Source organism: Macrotis lagotis, chromosome 2 (assembly GCF_037893015.1).
Source record: "Macrotis lagotis isolate mMagLag1 chromosome 2, bilby.v1.9.chrom.fasta, whole genome shotgun sequence".
NCBI lineage: Eukaryota > Metazoa > Chordata > Mammalia > Peramelemorphia > Peramelidae > Macrotis > Macrotis lagotis.
This window is the reverse complement of record NC_133659.1, coordinates 221,285,380-221,306,512: the sequence shown is the minus strand read 5'-3', so window position 1 is coordinate 221,306,512 and position 21,133 is coordinate 221,285,380. Positions and strand designations below refer to the sequence as shown.

Sequence of the window (21,133 nt, the reverse complement as noted above, 5' to 3'; positions counted from 1 at the left end):
AATTTGGTTTTCATGATTTATCTACATCGCTCTTATTTCTTCTCCCAATTTTTCCTCTACCTCCCTTAATTGCCTTTCAAAGTCTTTTTTGAACACATTCATAGGTTGAGCCCATTTTTGATTTCTCTTGCAGGTTTTGGATACAGAAGCTTTGATTTTGTCATTTTCTGAATCTTCCATGGGACCAAAATAATTTTCTATGGTCAAATTCTTCTTTTTTCTTTTGTTTGCTCATTTCCTCAGCCTATGACTGATATACTGTACTTCCAAGGTTGTGGGGGGTTTGGGGGACACCCCACTGGGACTTTAATTCCTCCAAGGTCTTATGAAAGGCTTTGACTGCTTTCTTGCCTGTGCTTTGATATATGGATGCCCACAGGCCCTTCCCTCAGCCCTGGACCTGTGAGGAGAGTCCCTGCTCACTTATGGTAGCATGGAAGCCCAAACTGCAATCTGGATTTGGGTGTGGGCTAACAGCTGAGTCCTTCCCCAGGGAGAGCAGGGGACCTCTGCAGTCTCCCCGGGCCCCCTTAGCCTCTGTGGACTGCATTCTGGAGGTGCATGCTGGCTTACCCAATTCCTGCTACAGGTTCTCACCGCAGGGCTACTCTGAGGCCGGTGCTTGCTCCACACTCACTCTGGTGGTACAGAGCTCTCTCATTACCCCTTCAAGCGGTTCCTGGTGATCCCAGGGCCAGAGGGTCTGGAAACCACCTACTTTACCACAGATCCAGGCGCCCCCAGGATCTAGGTACTTGGTCCGGCTAGCTGTGCTGTGGCTGTAGCTGAGGCTGTGCTCCCAGTGGCTTTTTCCAACCCCCGTTCCAATGAAACAGATCTTTCCAATGGAACTTCGAAGTTGTCTTGGACTGGGAAGGCACAGTCTTTCTGTGGGTTCTGCCCCCTCTAAATTTTGGCTACAGTCATAATCTGATGGCTTTTGGAGTTTTGGGGGGAACGAGTTTCCTGGAATCCCTGGAATCCCTGCCTTTATGCCACCAACTTGGCTCCACGCCCCCTTTTCTTAAAGCACATATTCCATTATAATTATTTGCTACAGTTTGTTTAGCTGTTTCCCCAATTCATGGGCACCCCTTTGAGTTTCAGTTTTAAGTTGAGGTAATACCTTTCAAAAAAATTTTTATTTTCCAATTATATGCAATTATATCCAATTTTCAGCATTAATTCTTTTCCAAGCTTTAGAGTTCCACATTTTTCCTATCACCTTTCCCTCCTTCCCCCTACCCCAATGTAGGTTGTACCTGTACAATCCTTTTATTAACATATTTTCATATTAGTCAGGTTGTGAAATAAAAATTAGAACTAAGGGGGTGGGGGAACATGAGAAAGAAAGAATAAACATAAAAAGTTTTTCCTCTCTGGATGTAAATGGCACTCTCTTTAACAGCTCTCTCAGGACTGTACTTGATAATTGAACTGCTGAGAGAAATTGCTTCCATCTTAATTGATCATCTCACAATGTTGTTCTTAATGTGTATAAAGCTCTCCTAGTTCTGCTTACTTCACTTAGCATCAGTTGATGCAAGTCTTTTCAAGCTTTTCTGAAGTCACTCATGATTTCTTACAGAATAGCACTTTATAACATTCATATACTATGATTTATTCAGTTGGGCATTAATAGAAGTAGTTCACAAAAGTTCAGATACCTCTATTAGTTAGCCCTAGCTTTACAATGTTTTTCTCCTTCCTCAACTCTTTTAATCATATCTATTTTTGTTTTTGCTTTGTCTGATATTCTGGGTTTTTTTTTTAACTTCAGCTGAAGCTTAATATATTCTGCTCTAGCCTTTTATTTTTTCCCTGTAGGTCTCTCTGTATTTCAAATGTTTCTTGTAAACAACGTATCATAGGATTCTGTTTTCTAATCAACTCTGCTATCTACTTCCATTTTATGGGAGAGTTCATCTCATTCACATTCACAGTTAAGTTATGAATTCAGTATTCCCCTCTATCCAATCTTACCCCTCTTAGTACTCTTCTCTTTCCTTTTCCCACCTGTGAATTTTCACCCAAGGTCAATAAATATTCATCCTATTATCATTCACTTTTTATCCAAAGGCCCCTGGAAAAAGTAGACACTAAACTGCCAGGGAAGAGAAGCATCTCACTCAGTTTTTCTCCTCATTCGGAGCCGGATCTCCATCTTGATAAAGGTCTTTATATTCTCATCTTGGATGTGTTCATCCACAGCAGCCAATGCTTTGGCCCCACCGTCCTGATAGTGCTGTAGGAGCTCCTCTGCATAATCAATCCAAACACAGTTGTGGCAGCCACTCATGCAGCAGTTTGTAGGGGGTGGCAACAGCAGGGGTTGAGGATATGGGGGCTCTGAAGAACTTCCATCAGGGTGAGAAAAGCCTTTCTTGTTGGCAAGTGCATCCTTCTTCATGTTGTTTTTTGGAGTGTCTGCTCCAGAACCTTGACCTGTCTCATTCTTCCCTAAAATCCTGTAGCTGCTGCTGAGAGTTCTGGTACAGTATCTGTTGGGAATCCCAGGGAAGCCCAGGTGTTTAGCACAGCTGCAGATTTGGAGTAGTTCCTGAAGGTTGTAGATATATAAATATGTATAAATTACTTAAGCAAGAAAAGTACAAAACCAACTGTTTTTTTAATCTGGTTTTTGGGAGATGCTCTTAAAAGATCAGAAGGCTACAGGGGAGGCTCTTTCCTTCAAATCTATTATTTGATAGTTAATTTTGACAGACACATTTCTTTCTCTGGATCTTGGTGGAAGGTCCTCGAGACAGAGCACAAGGTTAAAATGGTTTACTCCTTTATTAATTTATATTAACTACTTTATTTTATAGATGAAGAAACTAAGATCTAAAGAAGCAAAATGACTTGTCACGCTCATACAACTTCTTAGAAAGGTTCGAGCCCAGGTCTCCTAATTCCAAAGTTGAGGATTTTCCACTGCCTCCCTGGGCAAATGCTTAGCACAGAGCAGGTGGCAGGGGCCTAGTGTATGGGGAGCTAGGAATCCAGTCCTGACAGAGAATGAAGAATAACTAAGACAAATCCCTGGCAATCAGAGTCCCTCGGGCCCAGGTGACTTCCTGATCCTTGGGGGTCTATAAGAGATATTCATTATTCTATATTTCAACAATTGATATTGAGGAGTGTGCTGGCACTCCCTAAAACCTGCTCTGCTCATTGTTAAAATTTACAGTGAGACTTGTACAAAAATATTCATAGCAGCCCTGTTTGTGGTGGCAAAGAATTGGAAATAAGGTAAATGTCCTTCAATTGGGGAATGGCTTAGCAAACTGTGGTATATGTATGTGATGGAACACTACTGTTCTGTTAGAAATCAGGAGGGACGGGAATTTAGGGAAGCCTGGAGGAATCTGCATGAACTGATGCTGAGTGAGATGAGCAGAACCAGAAGAACATTGTACACCCTAACAGCAACATGGGGGAGATGATCAACCTTGATGGAGTCGCTCATTCCATCACTGCAACAATCAGAGACAATTTGGGGCTGTCTGCAATGGAGAATACCATCTGTATCCAGAGAAAGAACTGTGGAGTTTGAACAAAGACCAAGGACTATTCCCTTTAATTTAGGTGGGGGGGGGGGGAACTGCTATATTATTGTCTGATCTTGCTATCTCTTATACTTTATTTTTCTTCCCTAAGAATATGATTTCTGTCTCATTGCACTCATTTTGGATCAACATACACTATGGAAACAGTGTAAAGACTGACAAATTGCCTTCTGTGGGGGGTGGGGGTGGGGCAGAGAAGTAAGATTGGGGAAAAATTGTAAAACTCAAAATAAATAAAATTATTTTTAAAAAATTTACAATGAGCATCTTTACATTGTCAGACCACAAATGCTACAAATTAGGGCTCATTTCATTGCTTCCTCGATTGCCTAGATCTGAGAACGTGATTGAGAAAACTCGGCCTCCTCGCTGGCTACCCCAGTCGTCCAACATTTCCGAGCACAGGCTAGCCATGTATCTTCCTTCCAAACAGGGACAGTTGGGTGGCTCAAATCGAATTCAATATTCGGATGAGTTCAAATCTAGCCTCAGACACTTACCTGCCGGGCGACCCTGGGCAGATCGGCCTGTTTGGTCCGCTTTCCCCCATCTGTTAAATGGGAACATAAAATAGCGGGCCCCGCCTCCCAGCGCGGTCGGGAGGTTTAAATGGCATACCTGTCAGGCGCTAACCACAGTGCCCGGCACACAGGGCTGGAAGCACGTGGGCCATTTCTGCTGACAAGTATTAACATCCGCAGGCCGGGCGGAGTCTCCAAAGCAAACCCCTGCGCCTGCGCAGTGCGCCGCCTCCGCATGACCTTTGCCCTTTGACTCTCTAGGCTTTGACCCTTCGCCCTCCCTCTCCGCTTCCCCGGTACTTGCCGGGGCGAAGGGAGCGGCGTATATTCCAGCGGCCGCCGCCGCTCTCCGGCTACTCACGCTCCGCAGGGGCAGCATCCTGAGGGAAATGGGGGGGCAAGATGGGGGGGCAGCGAGAACCGCCCTCCCGTTGAGTGGCGACCACGCAGACCAATCGGAGTCCCCGATCCGGGCGCCACTGACCAATAGCCGCGGAAGGAGGCGCGACAAAGTCGGTAAGGGGCGGGGCTGGCGCGGAGCGGAGCGGGAAGCGGAAGTGCGGTCGCGTGGGGACCGAACCGGCTGTAGAGCATGGCGAAAGCTAGGCTGCGTCCCCCCGGAACCCCGAGGCCCGTGGGGTCCGCTTCCCGGGACCCCCGGGGGCAGCAGAGACGAGGGAAGCAGCTTGTGTCTCCGCAGCCGGGACAGGCGAGGTATGGCGCGCCCCGCGAGGTTACATCCGGAGACGGCTTTGGTAGGAATTACCCTAGTGTGTTGTTGTTATTATTAATTTAAGGTCCTCAAAATGTTTTTGCACAATGTCCCACAGATCTGCTTTGATCTACATTTTCAAACACACTTAGAGTACTTTGCACTAGAGGCATTGTTAAAATTAGTTAGAAGAAAGAGCAAGTTACTTGGAAATGTTGAGACTACGCTGTAGTAGGATAGTAATTTGGAGATTACTATATATCAGCCTCATTTAGCCAACCTATAATACTAAATGGTTTTCAAGCCCCAATTTAGTGACAGTGTGGTATAGTTGAAAGAGGTGAGCTAGGAGACCCGGGTTTGGTGCTGGACTTGCCCCACACACTAGTTAGGACTTTGATTAGGTCATTTTTCTTTTTTAATTTATTTAGTTTTTCAATTACATTTAAAGATAGTTTTCAACATTCATTTTTTGTAAGGTTTTTCTCCCTTCCCTTCCTCCACTCTAGGATAGCTGGTAATCTAATTTAGGTTATCCATATACAATTGTGTTATACATATTCCATATTAGTCATGTTATGAAAGAAGAATTAGAATAAGGGAAGGTAATTATGCAAAGGAAAAAGCAAAAATACAAATTTAAAAGGTGAAAAAATAGTATGCTTTGATTTGCATTCAGATTCCATAGTTCTTTCTCCTTGAGCAGAATATTCTCAATAAAACCACATCAAGGTTAATATTCCTAGTGAATTCCTCTCAGGGTTAAGAAATATTAAAGAAAGAACAATTATTCTTAAACTATTTCCTAGAAGAAAGCCCCTTGTATTCCAAACAGGTGCTTCACTCTCCTAACTGTTAATAAGACTTTTACTGACTACTAGAAGAATAGTAGACTTTTTCCCATGAGAAAAACCTTTCACTCCAAAGAAGCTCATAAGCCTCCTCTTGTTTGATGATAAATAGACTGTTCCTAGACCTTGCTTTCCAAGACAAGTTACATTATTTCAATAAGATGGTTATAATCCTGAAAGTTATTCTCACCAATTGGATGGTGAGGTAATATTTTATGAAAACCTTTCATTCTTTTCTTTGTTGCTGGGGTAGATTTTCACAAGTAGAATGTAACTCTGAAGACTAACCAATGATTTGACACAGGGAAGATAGGGAGGAGGGGATCACATTAGGCCACATAATCTTGCTTGACTGTCAATTTAGGGCAGCTCCTTGATCTTCACCACCTTTGTGAGACTTGGAATGTGCCCTTTCCTCAAGAAAAGCCAAAATAAACTTTTTATTTTTTTGCTCAGAGGAGTCTATATTTTTTTAAAGTGGATTTTTATCCCACACATCTGGATGAGAATGACATTTTCCATCACAGGTCTTTTAGAGTTGTCCTGTATTGCTGAGAAGAACTGAGTCTGTCATAGATGATCATCACACAGTGTTGTTGTTACTGTACACAATGTTCTTCCAGTTCTGCTTATTTCACTTGGCATCAGTTCCTGTAAAGTCTTTCCAGGTTGTCTCATCATTTTTTAGAGAGCCATAATATTCCATTATATTCATATACCACAATTTGTTCAGACATTCCCCAATTGATACATATCCCCTCAATTTCCAATTCTTTACTACTACTACTACTACTACTACAAAAAGAGTTGCCATGATTAATTTTGTTCTTGTGTGTCCTTTTGCCTTTTGGGGGATCTCTTCGGAATAGTAGAGATATTGCTGGATCAAAGGGTGTGTGTGTGTGTGTGTGTGTGTGTAGTTATTTTTCCCTTTGGGCATAGTTCCAAATTGCTCTCCACAATGGTTGGATCAGTTCACAACTCCAACAGAGCATTAGTGTTGACTGAGCCATTTTTCTCAGCCTGTTTCCATACCTATAAAACAAAGATGTTATACAAGATTATCTCTATTGTAAATCTAGAGGTGAAAGAAACCTCAGAATTCATCTAATCCACTCCCCTGCCTTTTTACAAATAAGGAAACTGAGACCTAGGGAGGCTAATTGACTTGCATAGGGTAGAAAGTGGCACAGAGTTAAGATCTCATACTTGTATACTATATAAAACACTCACAGACTCTTTGGGATACTGGGGCATCATCTCTCTCATAACATACTTTGGGCCTAGAGCATGAAGATCTCTTTGAGCTCAAAAATTCTATTAATTTTATGTGATTTGGAGCTTTTCACTATCCTAGGAGGAATGAATAAGGTAGTGATTAATCTTATTGTCATTAGATCCATGAGAATTCTGTTTAGGCTATAGCAATTATGGGTAAATGATGAGCCTTCAGCCAAGATACAAATATGAGAGTCACCAGTATAACCACCAACTTGGAGTAGAAGGTTTTCAGAAGGTGCTAATATATCTTTTTCTATTTTTTTTTTTTATTTCTAGAAAAGAGAAGAAGAAGAAAGTAAATTCTAAACCCAAGAACTTGGATGATCAAGAAATCCCTTTCCGACTTCGGGAAATTATGAAGAGCCGCCAAGAGATGAAAAAACATGTCAGCCAAAAGAAAAGAAAAGCAGGTAGGACCCTCTGGGCTGCTCCATGTTCCTCGGCTATATAGATAGACAACTGGAGGACATAATCCCAAAATCAAGTCATTTTATGAAATGGCAAGATAAACATCAACATGCTATCTCTCCTCAACCCAGAAATTCTCAGTCAGTATGAATAAAAGCTAGCATTTCTCTAGCATGTTAAGCAAAGCTTTTTACTAATATGTCATTGTGTCCTCAAAACAAACCTTGGGAGGTGGGTGTTATTCTTAACCCCATTTTCATAAGTGAGGAAACTAAGACTAAGAGAGATTAAGTGACTTGCCTTGGGGTTGCACAGCTATTCAGTGTCTGAGAGTGGATCTGAACTTGGCTTTTCCTGACTCCCAAGTCCAGTGCTCCCTCTCCACTTCAATTCCCAGCTACCTTGACACTCATAAATCTCTTAAGTGGAGAGGCATACATTTTGGAGACATGAGTTCAAGGTCATTTCTATTTCTAGGGATATATCTGTCTTTCCCACACCAGGATTTTTTCTCATGATGGTCCCTAGCTGTTCTTGTAATATGAAGCATTTCTCCTTAGTGAGTTGTTTGATTGCTTCCTCAGCAGGGCTTGTGGCTCTGAAAATTGACAGTAGTCGACACTTCAGCTAATATCCTGGCCTCAGGTATTATTTGCTTTGTACTCTAGGGAAGAATTAGAACCCCTACTCTAGAACCATCAGGAATCTTTCCTCTCAGGAGCAAAGTTTTGCCTGTGGAGCTGAGGTTTCCCTTACCAGCTCAACTGTATTCTGCGTCTAGATTCACTGCCAAAACACCAGTACCAAATGGGAGGTGGGGATGGAGAGAAAAGAAATCCTTTCTCCCGCTCTTTGCTTCACTTTCTAGTTGAAACAAAGATGAAATGTGAACACTTTCCTTAGAGTTGACAGTCTTCTCCACTATCTAGGATAGAAAATAAAAAAGGTAGAAAAAATACCAGAGGAATCTATGCCCATTGTCTCTTCCAATGCTCTTCTACATTTTCTAATATTTTCATATGGAGGTCAGGATAACAATGCCTTATATCTTGTAGTCTGTTAGTCCTTTGCAGCCTTTAATTTATCTAACTTGACTGGGTGACTCAGTTGATCTGGAGTTCCAAAATTACCACCCTCACTATAGCCCAACTCTGAATGTAGTACCTGGCAGTGTTTCAGGAGTTCTGAAAAAGAGATAACATTGGGTTGTGAGCTGAAAGGTAGTTTGAATGATCTGAGTCATGATAACTGGGTGGTATTGTATTTGACAGAAAGGAAAGAAAAATAATATAAATATAAACAAAGGTCTAGACGTGGGGAAACTCAGCTAAATCCGTAGTTCAGACTAGCCAGTTTAGAATACAAGTGGTGAGGAAGGGCTGAGGGCTGGGGGATGGGAAATTAAGACAGATGAGAGTTAGGATTTAATGATCTCTAGGTCCCTTCTAGTCCCAAATCTGTGATCCAGAAACAAGGCTTATTTAAAACTATTCTCCTTTGGATTGGGCTCTGTAAAAATGGAACATCTCTTCCCCCTTCCTTTCCCCCATTCTCTCACTAGGAGGGGGTCTTAACCTGGACATTCTGAACTTTATTTTAAGGGACTTTACTTTGAACTTTATTTTAAGCATAACTGTATTTCAGTATAGTTGATTTCTTTTGTAATCCTTTATTTTATGCATTTAGAAACATTGCTCTGAGATGTATCCATAGGATTCATCAGGTTGCCAAAGGGGTTCATGACACAAAAAAAAGATTAAGAACCCTTACTTTTATAGGAAATTAGTTTTAGATTAGATTATATTGATTGAGGCTGAAAATTCTTTCTTCTGCCTACAGGATAGAAGGCCCTTCTTCATTCTCTTAAATACATTTCTTCTCCTTCATTTCTGAGGTTCCTAAAGTCTGGAATATTGGAAAGAGTTAGGAGGCTTGGCTTCCCATCCCACTTAAGCCATTAATCAGCCTGATCTTTACTGCTCTTAGTCTCACCTTCCTCCTCCATAAAAAGAGTGAATGGTTTCTCAGGTCACTTTTTGTCCTAAAACTTTACATTCTGACTGTTTCCCTAGTCCAAGTGGCATCCAGACAAAAATTTGAGAAGGAAGCAATGGGATCTCTGTCAGACATTCCAGTTCCCAAGTTCAAGCAGGGAGAAAAGGAGTCGGACAAAGCATATGTCCGTCGAATGGAACAAGAGGCCCAGCATGTGATCTTCCTCAGTGAGAACCAGGTGGAACGGAAACCCGAGAAAGAAGAACCTTCTCAGCAAAAGAAAGAGAAATCTCAGCGAAAGAAAGAGTGAGTTGGTTTGATTGGGATGTGTTGAGGATTTGCTTAGACCTCCAGCTTGAAGATGTTACTATCCTCAAATATGTGCCAAATAAAATTGTCCTGTCCACAATAAAAGAGACTCTGAGCCAGTGGCACTTTATTAAAAGATCCTTGGTCCCCTCTAATGAAGTGATGGACCTCAGATCTTCCTCACACTCTAAGGTGCCCTCTCTTTCCAGGCCCTACTTTTACTTTGATATCTTAAACAGAATAATTTCACTGGTTGACATGAGCATAGGCTAAAATAGACCCAACAATATGTCAGCAGGATCATGGGTTGGAACAAGGCAAGAATAGTCTTTGTTAACTAGGTAGTCATAAGATGGGTGGACTCTTAAGTTAGGCAGGAAGAGATGGTACAGGCTAAATGCAAACTGACTAGGTGGTCATAAGATGGTCATAAAATGGTCATTTGCTTATGTTGGATAAGAGAATGATTCGTCACAAAAATAAATTGGAGTACTTTCCATGTAATTGAATCACTTCTGCCACAGAGGACTCTTTCACCAAGACAAGGAAAACCAAGGGTGGAGAGCCTCTAGCTGGCTTCCTATGATTACACAAGTGATTTTACAATTTGTACTTCACAGCTCTAGGATATAAATGTTCAGAGGCTATAATTAATAGCCCTGTGGACTCATATCAGATTGATTGATACTGATTGGAATAGAGTATGGGTCCAAATGAATTCTTTCTCTCACATGTCAGGGCATAGAGATTGTAGAGGCTTCTAGACTTCAGATCAGTAATTAAACCCCAAGGGTTTCATTGACTGATGGCAATGATGGCTGTTGACCAGCAGGTGGCAACAGAACCCCCCCCAGATAATCCCAAAGGTAGACCTGGAGAAGCAATTTTCCAGTTTCAGTCAAGTAAATAAGAGGTTTTGGGGTTTTTTTTTAACATCTGTACTAGGTTAGGTACTGAGAAATTAAATTTCCTGCCTTTAAGGAATTTGCAGTCTAGTTGAAAAGAGGGTAAAGGGTGGTGCAGTGGATAGAGCACTGGCCCTGGAGTCAGGAGTACCTGAGTTCAGATCTGGCCTCAGACACTTCATAATTACCTAGCTGTGTGGCCTTGGCCAAGCCACTTAACCCCATTTGCCTTGCAAAAACCTAAAAAAAAGAAAGAAAAGAGGGTAAAACGTGAGAAACCAGCAAACATTACAGGATGCTATGTCAATGGTCAGTTGTGTGGCAAGGACATGTTCAGTACAGCAAGCATTTATTTTAAGTACCTGCTGACTATTTGCAGAGTACTGTGCTAGCCCTGGGGAGATACAACAGCCCCTGCTTTCAAGAAACTTAAATTTCATCAGGGAATAGCACATAGAAATATATAAATATATATGTTATTAATTGGGGAAGGAGAGAACAACAAGCAGGAAATACCTACTTTTGATAGGTAGTACATGAGCCTCACCCTAGAGGAAGCCTAGTTTGGGCAGTGAGGAGGAGGAGGATGCTTATAGCTAGGATCTGTATAACATTTTAAAGTTTGCAAAGTGTCTTTCAAATACTATCCTATTTGATCCCCCAAGAACCTACTAAAGTAAGGGCATTATTTTCACCATTTTACAGATGAACAAATTGAGCTCTCTCTGAAGCCGTTTTGAACTCTGATCTTTCTAATTCCAGACCTTGTTTACAATGCATTAAGCCACCTACATGCCTAATGGGATAGATAGTCTATGCAAAGACTGTCTATACCATTAGGGATGTAGGTGACTTTGCTTGCAAAGACATGGAGTTGGAAGGGTGGAATGCTGAGTATGGGCCAGGTTCTGGGCTAAGCACGTTACAAATTTGTAAAATTATTGGAGGCTATCATTTGATCCTCATTACAACCCTACAGGATGGGTGCTATTATTATCCCCATTTTACAGTTGAGGAGGCAAACAGAGGATAAGTGACCTGCCCAGGGTCATACAGCTAGTACTTGTCTGAGGTCAGATTTGAACTCAAATCTTTCTAACTCCAGGTCTGGCACTAGATCTACTGTGCCACCTAGCTGCCTCTTAAATAACACTGATAGTTGTGGATCATCCCTATCACATATGGATTATTGTAATCCAATTTTGAATGCCACAGTTTCTAGAAGAAAACACCCAGAATAGTGAAGGGGTTCAAAATTGCACCACAGAAGAGTCATTTGAGCTTCAGGGAGATGTTTAGCTAGGGGGAAAAAACTAATTTGAAGTGACTTGAACTGGGGAGGGCATGTTCACTGATTTCAGATGTATGATAAAAAAAAAAAAGAACATTGGATAGATATTATAGAAAGGCTGTTTTCAAAACAGTGAAAGGGCAAACTTTCTTATTAATGCTCTCCAGAAATGGAACGGGCTTCTTTAGGGAAGCTCTTCAGTGGGCTTGCTAGAGATGGGATTAATACTTTCATGGATATTGAATAAGATTGCATCTGAGGTAGGTCCCTTGCTTGTCACTAGAGTCCTATGATTTTTCTTGATTTTTTTGTCTAGGACCTTTTGGAAATGTTTAGAGAGTATAGCTCTCTTGTTTTTTGTTTTTTGGGTTTTTTTGCAAGGCAATGGGGTTAGGTGACTTGCCCAAGATCACACAGCTAGGTAATTATTAAGTGTCTGAGGCCAGATTTAAACTCAGGTTGCTCCTGACTCCAGGTCCAGTACTCTATCTACTGCACCACCTAGCTGCCCCTCTCCTTTTTGACCCATTTTCTTCAGACTCTTCAACTCTGTTTCGTGTTTCACTTTATAGTTAATAACTATAGTTGGCACAGTGTGCAGAACCCTGCATTGAGAACCAGAAAGACTCCTCCTCTTGACACCTCAGACATTTACTAATGATTTTGGGCAAGTCACTTAATCCTCCCTCACCTGAAAAAAGGAGGAGAAGGAAATAGCAAACCATTCCCAGTATCTTTGCCAAAAAAATCTCCAAATGGGGTAACAAAGAGAGTATCATGTCTGAATTCAACTAAACAACAACATTAATTGCTGTGATATGTGTGTGAATGATGTGGATATCAATTCAGAATCCTAGAAAATATTTTTTTAGAAAAAGTAATCATTTAACTTTTTAGATTCCAGAGACGGCGTTTGGATAAAGTTCGGCATAAAAAAGAGGAAAAGGCAATATCCATCTTAGAAAAAGAACTGTTTCAAGGTAATTCTGCTTGGAATTTAATCTCCCAGTCATCTGCTTTTGGAAACTTGGGTCAAAAGAAATAATTTCATTTTAGGAATTTCTGAGAATAGATCAGAATGCACGTTAGCTAGCATCCAGTGGTTTTAGCCATACCAATTGTGGAAGCTTTTAATAATAAGTATAGTCACAGTTGACATGTATGTTTTGGGGCAATGTTTGCTAATCCTTTTGTATACATTATTTCAGTTGACTCGTCCAACAGCCCTTTACTTCTTTCTGTGGATGGGGGCTCAGAGTGGGTAACATAGTTAGGGTCAGGGGTGAAATTCAAGCTCAGATTTCACCTGACTATGAGGGCAGCACTTTGTGACTGGTTCTCTACCTGTAGCACTAGCTATATATTAATACAATTTGAACCAGAAATTGAATTCTCTCTTTGGGGTTATTTTTATCAGGGAAGATAGAGCAGAGTTGTGGGTGGTTCTTAATTAAAGAGGGGGCAGGGAGAGGTGAGATTTGAGTGGTTTGTCTGTGTAGCCAGCATTCTCTAATAAGTTGTTCTCAAACCTCCTCTTCCCATTGTAGATCCTGTGAAATTTGGTGAGGTTGTCCTTCAGCCCCCAGAATTAACAGCGAAACCAAGGAAGAGCACAAACAGTGACAAGGTACCTTTGGTGCTTGGGTGAGGGGGTCTGGTCAGATATCTCATGTGTTCAGTGAGGGTATGTATATCATCTTAATGTGTCATAAGAGTTTGAAATTACCTTCCCCCTCACCTTTCTAGTGGAGGTGGATTTGGTGGGGCTTCTGGGTAGTACCTGGGATTTGTGCCTGGGAGCAAAGAGTCCTGATTCTTCTGAACTGGTCTGGGTAACAGTGGTACTGATCCTAGTACTAAGAACAGGTCCAAGGGGAGCTCTCTTTTACCTCTCTCCTGGGCTCTGACCTGGCCTTATTGCCCTCTTTTCCCCAGCTTGGCAAGAAGTCACTGTTGCTGACACATCTTCTGGGCCCTAGCAGTGCTCAACAGTCCCCAGCAGTCTCACTGGCTAGACAGCGAATTGTGGCAGAAGAGAGAGAGCGTGTTGTGCAGATCTACAGGGAGCTCAAGAAACGCAAGCAGCAACAGCTGGAGCAAAGACAGCCCTTTAGCTGATATGAAGGGAAACCAAAGAAACAGATTAGAGGAAGAACCCCAGGATTTGTGAAACTTGATGTTGGCATCCAGGAATAATGGAACTGATTTCTTGGTAGGCACAAAACTTAAGCTTACCTCCCCCCCCCCCCCCCCGAAACTAAGTCTTCAGAGCTAGGACATTATTTCTGCATGGAATAAAGTGACTTTAAACAGCAATGCAATGATAGCATTCAAAATCGGGTTGCGAAACCTGAACCAAAAATCTTGAGTGAACCCTGCGCCCATTCCCACAGTTAATGGTACTTTGTCTACCTGGTACCAAGAGACCTGATAGGTGCTGTGGCCCCCAAAACAGAACTTCATGTGCATTAACCTCCCAAGGTGTTTTTTTTTCCTGGGAACTGCAGAAGTCAGACCCTAAAACACTGATTATACAAGGATGATGATTGATCTTCTATTTTTGTATCATATTGATACTGCAGAAGGTAAAATTCAGAGTGGCTGCCAAGTTTAGGTATGATTGGCAATTAATAAATGCTTGATTTGTGTGACTATTTTGAATAGGGAAACTTGGCAACATCACATTCAGATTTGGTTTTCATTTTTTTTTCCTGGAAATAGTATGTATTTGGATGTCAAAGGCCTAAAGGCTGGAGAAGGACTATATCCTATCCATTACCTTACCACTCTTTGTGTGATCCTGGGCAAATCATTTAATCTGTTTGCCTCAGTTCCTCATCTGTAAAATGAGCTAGAGAAGAACATGACAAACCATTCTAGTATTTTTACCAAGAATATCATCAAATGGGATCATGAGGAGTTAGAAACAATTGAAAACTATGTGTAATACTAACTGGGGGCAGCTGAAAACTATTTATGAGCCCAGAGTTCTGGTCTGAGACTATTTCTTTATCTAGGTTATTTATTCTTCCTGAATTCATTTGACCTAAATATTCTGGAAGTTACGGGATAGCCAGGTTTTAGAACCTGAAGGAATCTTAGTAGTCAGCTATTATATAAGGTCAGTTTTCTCATTTTACTGATGAGGAAATTGAGACTCAGAAATCTTCAAAGACTTCATCAAGGTCAGACAAGAAGTAGAACTAAGATTCAATACAAGGGGCCACTGCCCCCTGGGCTTTGTCCCTGTCTGTTTCTTGGCATTGTGGCCAAAACATTAATGACTGTTAAATTTTGATCAACACATGGACCAATACAGTTGAAGAGGATTCTTGATGAAACAGACTGCCTAGTCCCTGATGGAGACATGATGGGCTCAGGGTACAGATTGAGAGATACCTTTTTGGACATGACCAATGATGCAATTTGTTTTGACTATACTTGTTTGTAACCAGGGTTTTGATTTTTTTTTTCACTTGGCAGAGGGGTATGAAGGAGAAAAGATAGATCTTTATTTGAGAATAAAATAAAATTTAATGTTAAAAAATAAATTAAAATAATTAATGGCTACTCTTTGTTCCTGGGTAAATGGAAAGCAGGTGGAGGCACCATTATTTTTAGATGGATCTCTCCTATTTTGAGTCCCCCCCCCATTCTTTTTGTGCCTATGCCTGATTACACTAGATAACTAGAACTACTTAATTTTGCTAGTTTCCTTCCAAATTTCCTCTAATAGCTTGCCTGATATTAGTCAAGTGATAATATAAGAGGAGATGGAGTTCTCAGTTCTCAGAAAATTTATGACTGGTTATGTCAGTCTCTTGCTCCCTTTCCATTAAATAAGCCTCCATCTCTCACTTCCCACTAAATGTCTTCCCACCTGCTTCAAAAATTATGGTAAAAGCAACTCATTTTCACTTCAAAACAACCCCACTCCTCCATTTGAAAACCAGGTTAGTTAATACCCTGTGAGTCATAGCATTCTCTGCCTCTGGCTGATTATCCTATGTCTATTGCACAGTGATCCCAAAAATAATCTACCATACTTGGTGATGAATTGGTCTACAGATCAGATGTAAGTTTTTGTTGTTGTTTCCTGTTTTTATTCCCCATTTTATTCTCAGATGTTCTCTACTTCAGTGTAATTGGGAAATATTTAACACAGTAAATAAAAATACAGTAGAACACAGATAATTTGTGGTTTTCTCAGTCGATAGGTAGCAGAGATCTGTTTCTATTTGAGTTTGATATCACTGGCTAAAAGCACTGAGAAATTAAATAACTTGTCTAGGGCCACAAGGTGGAAGTCAAACCTGCTTTCCAGGCCAGCTCTCCATCCATTCTGCCACAAGGTATCTTCATATTGACCTATATTTGATTTTTAAAATTGGTAATTTTTGACAATAGTTACAAACATATAACTATTTACAAAATTTTAGCTATGACCATATTATCACTAAAGTCACCTGAAATGCTCAAAATATCAGTGGTTGATTCTACTTTTCTAGAAATTAAGTATTCATTTGGTCAGTCTCTTTTTAAAAAATGATTTTTTTTTTTTTTAGTTTTTCAGCATTCATTCATTTGCAAATTTATAAGTTACACCTTTTTCTACCACCCTTCCCTCCCTCCTCCCCTTGATGGTGAATAGTCTGGTAAAGTTGTATATGTACATTTGTGTTTAACATATTTACATATTAAGTCAATTTGTGTGAGAGAAATTAGGACTAAGGGAAAAGAAAGAAAACCTTGAAATAAAGACAACATAATAGAAGTTTTTAAGAAGTGAACATATAGTATACATTTAGATGGGGGGGGCTGTTGTTGTTTTTCCTCTGATTGGATTGGGTTTTTCATAATGGGTGTCCTAGGGTTGTCTTTGATCTCCATTTTCTCTTAAATCCTCTTTATATAATAAAGTTGGAAAATTCTCAGAAAAGATCACTTCTTTCCATGTTTTCTTCAGTGATAAGAAACTATTAATGGCATCCCTCCAATGTCTAACAAATACTTTCTTCCAACTTTAAAAAAAAAACAAACCAAAAAAAAATCCACTCTTTCCCTGGCCCTAAAGGGAAAGACATGCATAGCCAAATGCTTTATTAATAGTGCAGGCTTGGGGGCAGCTAGGTGGTGCAGTGGACAGAGCACTGGTCCTACAGGAGGACCTGAGTTCAAATCCAGTCTCCAGATATTTAATAGTTGCCTAGCTGTATGACCTTGGGCAATGACTTCATTGCCTTAAATAAATACAATTTTAAAAAATATAAATACTCCAAGCTTACTGATAAATATACCCTACCCCACCCTCATCAAGTTTACCTGACTCTATTAGAGACGGTTCCTTCATAATCATTTCTCAACTGTCCTTCCCAGCTGCCCACACCAACTGTTTGCCCTAATATTCAATTTGCTCTTAAAGCTATGATAGTATCAGTAGTCCAATTCCAGAGAACTGATGAAACTTGCTAACCTCTTGCTAGAGAAGCAGTAGACCTAAGATGTAGAATAAAATATATATTTGTGGGTACAGCCAATGTGGGGATTAGTTTTACTTGACTGCATATTTGTTACAAGGACTTTTTTTTTTTTTGCAAGGCAATGGGGTTAAGTGACTTGCCCAAAGTCACACAGCTAGGTAATTATTAAGTGTCTGAGGCCAGATAAGGGCTTCCTTTTTCTTTTTTTCCTAGTGGTGTTTGGGAGAACAAGAGGAAATAGGGATGGGGGAGGGAAGAGAGAGGCACAGGGAAGGGAGGGAGATTGTAAGGAGAGCTAATTATTGAGGCATCTTTTTTAATATAGAGAAAAAACAGAACGAAGTCCAAAAAGAAGCAGAAACAATTACACTTAAGAAAAGCAAACTGTATATACTAGAGATCTTCAGTTTCATGTATAAGCTGTTTTTTGTAGTCTACTATGAATGAGGAAATGTCCTTTTTATTCTTAAGTTTAGGATTAAAAAAACCTTCATAAAAAAATCTGTAGTCTCAGTGATATAAGCATTCAAAGCAAAGATTACTTAAGAGTTTGGAGGAGCTGCTGTTTTAAGTGCTTATAGGGAGCTAATCAGATGAGTAGGGTTGCTGTGCATCAGTGAGGGCTCAGAAGAAATTGGATAACAAGATTTTTAGTGAACTGGGTCAGCATAGTTGTCCCTTTCTCCATCTTCAGAACTTGAGAATTAATAGGGCTGGAGATTTAGTAGGGTTAAAACAGCTAAAGGACAACAGAATAATTAATTCAAAAGGTATAGTTCAGAACTGTATTGAAATGAGTGTCCACAAGGCCAAAACTAATGGTAGAGAAATAGAGCCAGACTATAAGAGATGGACTGCAAGAACAGGGAAGGATCAAGACATTTGTTTTTAAAAGTGTATAGATTCATTTGATTTGTACATGAGACATTACCCTATAAACACCTAAATATACTTCACTGTTTATTGAGTTTATTATATAATAAACTCTAGTTATTCCCTTTGATGCTCCAGGATCAAATATAGAATTCTCTATTTGGCATTTGAAGCCCTTTTATAGCCTAGCCCACTTCCCCCCAATTTTCCAGATTTCTTATACTTTATATTCTTCCCTATCAGATACTCTTTCACCCAGTGACACTGACTACCTAGCTATTCCCCAAACAAGACACTCCCTTTTTTGGCTTTGGGTATTTTATCTAGCTGTCTCCCTTGCCTGGAATGTCCTCCCTCCTCATCTCCACCTCCTGGTCTCCCTTGCTTTTTTTCAAGTCCCAGCTAAAACCCCACTTTATATAAAAAGCCTTTCCCAATCCTTCTCAACTCAAATCATCTCTCTGTTGATTATTTCCTATTTTTCACATATTTCTGTGTGTCTGTGTGTGATGATGTTTGTCCTTTATTCTCAAAGAAAACCATGATATCAGGGGAGGTGATACCATGATAAAGCACACGAATTGGATTTTAGTGAGGGATTTGTGCTAAGTTACCAGTCTCACTTTCTCCTTAAGAGTCATCTCGCCAGATATGAATCAGACCAACTGGAGATCGTCCTAGATGAGAGGCAGTTGCGTTTAAATGACTTATCCAGGGTCAGACAGCTAGTGAGTGTCAAGTGTCTGAAGCTGGATGCAAAATCCTGACACCAAGGTTAGTTGAACCACCTAAGCTGCCTACATATATGTGTATGTGTGTATTTATATACATATATGTGTATATAGCCTATTTGTATATGTGTTTGCATATTGACTTGCCCAATAAATTGTGACTTCTTCAAGGGCAGGAACTGTCTTTTGCTTTTCTTGTCTCCAGAATTTAATACCATACCTGGGGCATAGTAAGTAGGTGATCGATAAATCAATGACATACCACAAAGTACATTTCCCAACAGTTAACCATTTCCTGCAATTCTGCTAGCACAGAAATTCAAAATGAATTAGGTGTTGGACAAGTGATTGACTCAGAGAGAAGAATCTTAGAATTCCAGTTTGTCAAGGTGGAATTATCTGAGGTAACGAGGATAGCTAAAATGAGATCAACCCATGTGACTTAAGTGGAATGAATCATTTCATCAATGCCAAGGGAAGAAGGCAGCAGTATCACCCATTCTGCCTCATGCTTACCCCCTCAACCTTTTAGTTTCAAGTCTGATCACATAGAGCAAATGGGAAAGGGCTTATTACCCCTGAGGGTCACTGTTTCTTACTGAATTGATGTACTGGGGTTTATGGGCTAGATCTCTTTCTTAGGGACCATGCCTTAAACTCTGGCTTTCATTGATTGACTAACAATAGGTGCTGGGCAAAGCCCTATCTGGTCATTGTTTGGACCAGAAATCCTGAGGTTCTTCCCCTGCCAGACTGATTTTTTTTTTAATAGATAAAACAGGCTATATTTTGCCTTATTTCTTAGTTAGCCTTAATCGCTGAATGGGTGTTGCCTCAGACAAACTGAGAACTGATAAAGACCTTAGCTTAAAAAGTCCACGATCTCCCATTGCATCCAAAGCCATCTCCAGTTGTCCTGCTCTATATCTGGTTGCGGGATTATTGTTTCTGGAGGAGAAAGTGAGGCTGGTAACTTTGCACAGCACTCCTTCACTTAAATCCAATTTATTTGCATGTCATGGCATCACATCTCAATGCCAAGGTCAAAAACAAAGAAAAATAATAACAAACAACCACAACGTTCCTCTCAAGAACAGACGTTGCTTGATGTTTGTGCTGGGAAGCAAGTCAAAAGGCTCTCAATCCATAGGAAATCTAAAGAGGAAGAAGGGAAGACAAAGCAGAGACAACAGCTCCTCCAGTCGAAAAGTCAACATGCAAAAAATGTATAAACAGGTTATATTCAATGGAGAGAAAATATTAGAGCTACTTCAATAAGTCAGTTAAGCTAAAGCATTTATTAAACACCTACTAAATGCCAGATAGTTTGTTAAGCAATGAGAGATATTCAAAGACAAAAGTAAAATTCAGTGGGAGTTTTATCCATGTAAGTCTAAACATAGCATATATGTAACCTAATTGCCTCTGGCCAGATCCGTGGAGACAGAGCACTGAGTGGCTAGAATGTGATGTTAGTTTCAGGAGGAACAGAGCAGTGGTTAGTAGACAAGACTATTCCTCCTTTATACCTGTGCAGGGAGAATAGGCCGACACTGGAGACTGAAGAGAGAGACCAGCAGGTCTCTGGCAGACAAACCTTAACGTCAAACATCCACTTTATGGAACACAAGATTCTGCTTGTGATTGCTCCTTTTAAGAACTGAGGAGATTATGGAAAGATTTTATTTGCTTTTTTTTCTTTTCCGTTGTTTATCATGACATTTAAATATTCATTTAAATCCACAGTTTACTGTTCTTTTAAAGTTATTTATCTGATGTTTTTAGTAGTACTTCAAAAGCTGCCTTTCTCTAGATCAGACTAAACTGATGCAAATTGTTTTGGTGACATATATTTGATTTTGTACAGAGTACTTAGTTTGAATACACAAAAGTTTAAATAGGTGAGAGAATTAGCCTTGTCCTGGTGATATGGTCTAGGCTTGTGATTCTTAATAATAAACTATATTAATAAAGTTCCTTATTAGAGAGATTCAAATGGACCTGAGAAGTTTGCCTTATAGGTTAAAGCAAGTTCTTTGTTGTAATAAGGTGAGGCTGATAAGACTGGGGGAGGAGGGTACAGAAGCAGAGGTAGTGACCAAAGAGATGGTAAATTTATATAATCATATGTATTTGTGTATGTGCTAAAGCTATAGCCAACATTTATATATGACACTTATTATTTGCCAGGTGAACGCTAGGTGGCA

The 21,133-nt window shown here is 40.2% G+C and overlaps 3 protein-coding genes across 4 annotated transcripts in view; 1 reads left to right on the top strand and 2 right to left on the bottom strand.

Annotated features, from left to right (window-relative positions):
* Positions 1-4,485, bottom strand: part of PDE6G (phosphodiesterase 6G) — a 31,461-nt gene extending 26,976 nt beyond the window's left edge. Inside the window, exon 1 of one of the 2 annotated variants that reach the window (XM_074224919.1) lies at positions 4,395-4,485. The gene's annotated coding sequence lies outside the window, so the exon portion shown is untranslated. The other variant, XM_074224920.1, reaches the window with a different exon arrangement.
* On the bottom strand, positions 1,597-4,174 carry OXLD1 (oxidoreductase like domain containing 1). The gene is made up of 2 exons (XM_074224918.1): positions 4,070-4,174; positions 1,597-2,560 (listed from the first exon to the last, which is right to left on the bottom strand). Exon 2 carries the CDS (start codon positions 2,408-2,410, stop codon positions 2,126-2,128), a length of 285 nt encoding a protein of 94 aa, XP_074081019.1. The 5' UTR covers positions 2,411-2,560; positions 4,070-4,174; the 3' UTR covers positions 1,597-2,125.
* A 138-nt stretch (positions 4,486-4,623) lies between the features above and the next one.
* Positions 4,624-17,500, top strand: CCDC137 (coiled-coil domain containing 137). Its single transcript, XM_074224917.1, has 6 exons — positions 4,624-4,804; positions 7,211-7,344; positions 9,415-9,643; positions 12,740-12,822; positions 13,390-13,469; positions 13,778-17,500. The coding sequence occupies exons 1-6, from the start codon at positions 4,683-4,685 to the stop codon at positions 13,958-13,960; spliced, it is 831 nt and encodes a 276-aa protein (XP_074081018.1). The 5' UTR covers positions 4,624-4,682; the 3' UTR covers positions 13,961-17,500.
* Positions 17,501-21,133: the final 3,633 nt, after the last annotated feature.

Bases quoted from the DNA above. Each gene is read 5' to 3' on its own strand.
- OXLD1 (XM_074224918.1), bottom strand. From the start codon at position 2,410: ATGAAGAAGGATGCACTTGCCAACAAGAAAGGCTTTTCTCACCCTGAT.
- CCDC137 (XM_074224917.1), top strand. From the start codon at position 4,683: ATGGCGAAAGCTAGGCTGCGTCCCCCCGGAACCCCGAGGCCCGTGGGG. The intron at 7,345-9,414 runs GTAGGACCCTCT...CTGTTTCCCTAG, and splicing joins CCAAAAGAAAAGAAAAGCAG to TCCAAGTGGCATCCAGACAA. The intron at 13,470-13,777 runs GTACCTTTGGTG...TCTTTTCCCCAG, and splicing joins AGAGCACAAACAGTGACAAG to CTTGGCAAGAAGTCACTGTT.